Raw genomic sequence first — 6955 nt, forward strand, 5'->3', positions numbered from 1 at the left:
TGTTTGGTGCAATAAAAAATTTTACCGAACGTTCAGCTGTTTAGATTTCGGTAAATTTTACCGAATCGTTTAAGTGTGTATCATGTTTGATGGGTTTCCACTCTTTCATATCTAGCAAGGCAGCCGTCTGCCAGTGTGCGTGTATGCGCTTGAGGTCTATAACTGGAAGAATATAACGAACATACACATTTTGCGAATGCCAACTATTAATACCAGGCTTATCTACTACAATAACTAATAGTAAATTTCCATATGAAATTCCATATGATTATCATGAGCCGCATATAAACACAATCCTCCCAGAAATAGACATGAAAAATATACGCGTATATGAATAGTACCGTGGACCCCCGTTCGTTTGACCATTTTTAATCTGGACACTTTTTAATTTGAACCCCGTTGGTTTGCACGACGTGCAAATTAAAAATGGTTCAAACGTCATTCTCAACATGACATCATTTGTTTATGCAGACAATGCATATAAACACGATTTGTTTGTACTGACCTAGCGTGTTTAATCGGTTTCACATTTCGTTTTCCTAATGATTAAGATAGAAATCCGATCGGAAAATGCAATATTCGCACTTACAACTGCCAGCTAAAACAAACCACCAAAACAATAACAAAGAGCAGGGCGGCCAGTTCACACAGGTCTCAGCATATTTCGGGTTACCAGTTGTTCAAATTAAAAAGTAACCCCGTTAGTTTGCATGAGGAATCGTTCAAACGAACGGGGGTCCACTGTATGTGCAATTATACACATAAAAATTTTGCGTATATGAATAGTATGTGCAAATTTTTCGCATGCACACAAATGATAACTGTTTGGCACATAACGATCATTTACTGGGCAAAATCTATATGTGTGACACTATAAATTGTGTTGCGAACAATCCAGCTTTTTACGCGCTATAATGTCGGACGCTATAAATTGTATTCGTAATATGCGAACAATCTTTTTGGCAACTCTGCATACATCAAATCTGTCACTCTTCGCTTGCAACACTACCGTGCTCTTTCTTTCGTTTACGTCAAAGAAGGCGGGCAAACACCCCATCGACATTTCTATATCGAGCTGCAGTAAACGTCAGCGACAGCATGTCCGGGGCTCAAAATTTGACAGCGGGCCCAAATCAGACTGCTGGCAGTTGAGTGAAACGCAGTGCTGAATTGCTATCTCATTTTCGCACACACGAGATGTTGGCGGCGAGAACATGGTTGTCTGCCAAGGGCTTGAGGGCAAAAATGTGCGAAATGCAAACAAAACTATAGACCAAATCAAGGTGACGTCATCTGGCAGATACTGGCGCCCTTGTTTACAACCAGACCGCAGAGTCCAAAAAAGTTTCACCTGTTTAAACGGCAAGTTTGTTGTTTAAACCGAGTTTAACCAGCATTAGGACTAAATTTAAAAGCCAATATGCCTGTAAACTGTTAAAACACTCGCTACATTCGCTATAAGGTTCTGCACGGGCGAGCATAACCTCACTTCTTTGACGTCTATCAGTGGTTTGTTTACATGGACTTGGAACATGGGTTAACATGTTGAAACTGAATATTGCCTAAGGCCTCAACGGCAAGTTAGGAAACACAAAAACTGCCATTCCGAGTAGTTTAGATGGCGACATTGCTGGATAATACGCTGGATAATTATAATATTTAACTCCAATTTATGCATAACGCGTTCGCCTAACAAATAGTAAACAAACCACGAGTGGATGTCAAATGGGTGAATTGCGTTCATTCCGGTTCATTCGTGACGTCACCTTGCAAATATAGCGTGTGTTTTAACATTTTACAGGCATAATGGCGTTTTAAATTCAGTCCTAATGCTGTTTAAACAACAAACTTGCCGTTTAACAGCTGAAACTTTTTTGAACTCTGCGGTCTGTTTGTAAACAAGGGCGCCAGTATCTGCCAGATGACGTCACCTTGATTTGGTCTATAAGGTTTTGCACGGGCGAGCATAACCTCGCTTTTTTGACGTCTATCAGTGGTTTGTTTACATCGACTTAGAATGCGGGTTAAAATTATTAAAGTGAATATTGTTGAGGGCGTCTGCGGCAGGTCAGAAAAGCACAAAAACTGCCATTCCGAGTAGTTTAGAGGGTGACACTGCTGGACAATACGCTTTTAAAACGTTTAACTTTAGTTTATGCATATTGTGTTTGCCTAACAAATAGTAAACAAACCACGAGTGGATGTCAAATGGATGAATTGCGTTCATTCGTGACGTCACCTTGCAAAACCTTATAAGGTTTTGCAAGGTGACGTCACGAATGAACCGGGATGAACGCAATTCACCCATTTGACATCCACTCGTGGTTTGTTTACTATTTGTTAGGCGAACGCGAAATGCATAAATTGGAGTTAAACGTTTTAAAAGCGTATTATCCAGCAGTGTCGCCCTCCAAACTACTCGGAATAACAGTTTTTGTGCTTTTCTGACTTGCCGTTAAGGCCTTAAGCAATATTCACTTACATCTTAACCCACGTTCTAAGTCCATGTAAACAAACCACTGATAGACGTCAAAGAAGTGAGGTTAGAGAGCTTTCTGACAGCTCAAGCACCCACACTAGCGAACACGAAATTTGCGTGTATGTACATGATATTTGCCTCATTTTGGGAAAGAGCTGATACCTACCTGTTTGCCTCATTTCAAGCACCAACACACACTATAGTTACTATATATATAGTTCGGCGGATAGAAAATCGGGAGCCAAATAAACGTCAAAAGCGGAGCCAAAAGCTTTTCAAAATCCAAAATGCAGGAGTAATGTTAAAAAAACACACTTTATTTTCATAGAACTAGTCATTTTCAACACCCGCCAGTGATTATTTTTCGTAAAAACCTGCACATTTCACCATAATTTCAAATTTAATTTCATAAATCAGGGATGCCAATTCGCCTGGTTTTCTATCCGCCGAACTATATATATAGTAACTATAACACACACATAAATGGAAAGGTATGCTCGCCCGTGCAAAACGTTTTTCGCCCTTTTGTATTGGTCGACATAGAGTGACTATATACAGAGTGGCGACAAGTCATCCCAAATGTATGCAATGCGGTTTTTCCAAGGTTTTTCTTTCTCTTTCCTGCATACGCGTTGGATAGGTCGTCTGCTCGATTGGAATGACACTGACAGATAATTATCATTCCAATTTTGACATTGTCGCCACTCTGTATATAGTCACTCTAGGTCGACAAATTACTTTACAGGCAGGGGCTTGCGATGGGTGCCATGTTTTTGTTGCCAACATCTCAGCACATCTCGACAAAGGTTGGCAGCAAATCTACCTGTCAGACGGGCGCTATTTCTTGCATTTTTTGAAATAGCGCCCTTCGTTAAGTGGACTGTCAAACACCGTTCGTTAAGATACGGATAGCACCCCGCTGTTTACAGGGCTTTAGCGTGAGTGGGATGGTGTATACCTGCCTTGACCCATAACATCACATCTGCGATCTGCAGCTCTATAAAGTTAAATAAAGAAACTCAAAATCCAAATAGTTCTACTGCAAGGACTGCGAGCCAAAATCTATATTAATTTATTGATTTCAAACTTCTAACAAATTCGTCGGCACAACAAAAAGGAAGTAAGTAACCAGTGCCTGTTAGATAAATACGAGAATAATAAGCTAAAGTTTACGCTTTCGGCTGCAGACGAAGATTCGAATTTCAAAATGGAACTCAGCTGCTTGCCTCTTTGTCGGGCGTGTATGACAGAAATTGATAATCCAGATCTGGCCATGTCGCTGGCAGCACACCTGGAGGATGACTCCCCGGTCGGGGCAGTTATTACCGAGCTAACATCGGTGCATATACAGGAGCACAGCGATCTTCCGGGTCAGATTTGTGGATCTTGTCTGGAGGAATTGAAACAGTTTATCCGCTTCATTCGCAAGGTCAGAGATACAGATCGAGCATTACGGAAAAGAATTCGGGAAAACGACATTAAACAAGAGTCGCTCGAGAGCCTCTCTGCGGAAGACGTATATCAGGAGATAGAAGTTTTGGATCTGGGAACGGAAATGATAGACGAAAAAGATCCGGTTGTACAGGAAGAATATTTGGACTGGCATGCAGCACAATCTGAACGCTCACCAAATATCACGTTAGAATTAGAAGCTTCGGTGATCGATGATTATTCGGAAGGAGAATTCATCGGATTTGATGATGCTGCTGTTCAAGATGAGTGCAGTGCAGTAGAATTGGAAACTCCAATAACTCCAGAAATATTGAAAAACCTTAATGACAAAGAAACATATAATAAGAATAATGATGTTCTCGATGAAGTCGAACAAAAGTTGTTCAAAGTTATCGTGAGAACTAAAGGCGATTTTCTGTGCTGCGCTTGTTTCCAGATATTTCCTTCCGAAGAAGCGCTGAAAGCTCATAGTGAGAAACATAAATCCAGGATCAATCTATCCAAATCCCACAGTTGTCCGGTTTGCTACCGAAGGTACACGACTGCCCGAGGTGTTGAAGTTCACCGAAAGCAAGCTCGTGCTTTTAAAGTATACGAATGCACGCGATGTCAGGGTCGCTTCATCGACGCTAAACGACGCCGACAGCACGCTCACAATCATCCTAGCAGAGAACTTCTGAAGTCTTCGGTTTTGGCTCCAATACGTCTACAGCCAAACTACCGAAAAGGACACATTTGCTGCGCACAGGCTTGTGGTCTCGCATTTTCGTCCGATGAAGCACTAATCGCTCACGCCCATGAGGCCCATCGTGTGAACAAATATGAAGCGTGTTTGCCGGACAAAAAAGAAAAACCGTTCCAGTGCAAAGTGTGCTTCAAGCGGTTCAGCCACGAGGAAGGGCTTCGGATGCATCAGAAAAGAAAGTACAGGCAAACGGGACAACAGTGCTCGATCTGTGGATTGAACCTGCCAGGAAGTGCGGCCCTAGCTGCGCACGAGCGAAAGCACAGGGAGGAGAAACCGTTCCGATGTGAGGAGTGTTTCAAGTGTTTTACCAGTCCGGCTTTAGTGAAAGCGCATATGCTGGTCCATTCGAACGACAAGCCATTCGTGTGCGCCGTATGCGGAATGGGATTTCAGCGCAAGGCTGCTTTCAAAAATCACGAGCTTATACATTCGGGCGCACTGCTCTTTCCGTGTGAACTCTGTCCGAAATCTTTCCGTCTCAAGCCCAGACTTGAGCTGCATATGCGTATTCACACAGGTGCCAGACCGTACCAGTGCAGGTGAGCAAATCGATCATCATATTGTTTGCGGATTTAGGTTAACTTGTAAGTTTGCTTTTGCGTTACAGATATTGCGAAAAGTCCTTCGCGGACCATAGTAACCGTCAACGGCATGAGATGGGACACACTGGTAAGTTTTTTTTTGTTTGCAAATATGCTGAATTCCTGGCTAATTTTCGAGTTGGTAGAGCTCGGCGTTATTTTGCTAGATACCCTAATCATTCTGAATTTATCAAAAAAAAAAATCTCAAGTACCTGGAAAAAAGTACAAAGATCTTATGTGACTAAAGGTCTGTGAAAATTCGGGATCCATGCTGTTTGTGTTACGTAAAGTTTTATGACAATATTTCAGTTTATAACACTAGTATTTTTCCGTTAAATAAAGTACTATAAAATAAACATTTCTTTCAGGTATAAAACCTCACAAATGTACATTCTGTGAAAAGACGTTCATCACGAGACGATTGCGGGCAGAACACGAACGGACACATCGCAAAGGTTAGAACGTCATTCCGAGTCGAAATTGTCTGAATCGGTATAATGATTAGAGTAAACCTATTAATACATTGAATCAACTCTTTTTAGCTGCACCTTCAGTTACTTATGGGGTAGATGTTTGAGAAACTTCATGCTTTAACGCCAAGTAGTTTGATTTTGTATTTTCAATCATGTATCATGCATTTCTGATTCAGATTCAATTCTTCATTGAATGCAATGGTGGCTTTGAAACGCCTACAACCTTTGAGACATAGAGATTTCTTTGAAAAGTCACTTGTGTTTGTGTGCATCTTACAGGTTGAAATAGTACCTAATGAATGACCAGCCCACAGATTATTGTATTTAATATGATTATGCATAGCTTGACATGTTTAAATAATCTTACTTTTACTCGCTTGTGACCTTTAAATGGGCCATTGGTTGCAAATAACATTAAAGCCAAAGCACGTTCATCGCAAATATGACGTGCCATTCAAATTCCTTCTCTTTTGACATGAATGGCAACAGGCACGTAAGTTAGCAGCGTCAATTCACTGTCTTTTGCTCCGAGGTTTTACTAGTTTACTTTCACAGCCCCCACATGGCCAAATTTGGTTCCGTTTGCTTGTTTAGTTCTAAGGAAATTTGTGTTTCATTTGTATAGGAGCCCCCCTCTTACGCCTTCCATAAAATTGCTCCCTTACACACTTAATCGGTTCGGTAAAATTTTACCGAAATCTAAACAGCAGAACGTTCGGTAAATTTTTTATTGCCCCAAACATTAGTTTTGTTCAAGGGTAGCTTACTCAACTATTGTATAAATAAAACCAATGAAACGAACGGAAGGTAAACATATTTTTTTGATAATTTTTAGGACTACACAGAAAAGTTAATAATTCGGAAAAGTTGATTGACCCAATCCCCAATCGATTATAATTTTTCCGAGAGTCCACTATGGCTGGAAATATGTTCACGTGACTGAGACCAACTGAATACTATTACATGTACGGTAGCGCCACATAGTGAGCCAGTTCCGCGTCATTTGAATAACCTTCCCGAACGCCGCAACTTTGTAGATAGTCCGCAGCGCAAGATACAGCCTGTATAAGAATATTACATATACACTAGCGCCACGTAGTGAGTCAGTTCTACCCTATTTTCCATATCAGCTTGAAGGTGGCAGTCATTTGAGAGCCCTTCCGGAAGACTGAAACCTTCTAGATAGTTAGCAGCGCGAGATACAGTAGCTTGTATAAGAAT

At 41.1% G+C, this 6955-nt stretch overlaps 1 protein-coding gene across 1 annotated transcript; it reads left to right on the plus strand.

The window, feature by feature from the left end:
- Positions 1–3505: 3505 nt before the first annotated feature.
- Positions 3506–5746, plus strand: LOC128745299 (zinc finger protein-like). Its single transcript, XM_053842334.1, has 4 exons — positions 3506–3599; positions 3667–5218; positions 5287–5348; positions 5630–5746. The coding sequence occupies exons 2-4, from the start codon at positions 3687–3689 to the stop codon at positions 5719–5721; spliced, it is 1686 nt and encodes a 561-aa protein (XP_053698309.1). The 5' UTR covers positions 3506–3599; positions 3667–3686; the 3' UTR covers positions 5722–5746.
- The last annotated feature ends 1209 nt before the right edge of the window (positions 5747–6955 follow it).

This window comes from Sabethes cyaneus, chromosome 1 (assembly GCF_943734655.1).
Source record: "Sabethes cyaneus chromosome 1, idSabCyanKW18_F2, whole genome shotgun sequence".
NCBI classification, from domain to species: Eukaryota; Metazoa; Arthropoda; class Insecta; order Diptera; family Culicidae; genus Sabethes; species Sabethes cyaneus.

What these genes read in the sequence shown, in the direction of transcription:
- LOC128745299 (XM_053842334.1), top strand. Translation starts at nt 3,687, where the DNA reads ATGGAACTCAGCTGCTTGCCTCTTTGTCGGGCGTGTATGACAGAAATT. An exon ending in GCCAGACCGTACCAGTGCAG is followed by an intron (nt 5,219 to 5,286) that starts GTGAGCAAATCG and finishes TTTGCGTTACAG; the next exon opens with ATATTGCGAAAAGTCCTTCG. An exon ending in GCATGAGATGGGACACACTG is followed by an intron (nt 5,349 to 5,629) that starts GTAAGTTTTTTT and finishes CATTTCTTTCAG; the next exon opens with GTATAAAACCTCACAAATGT.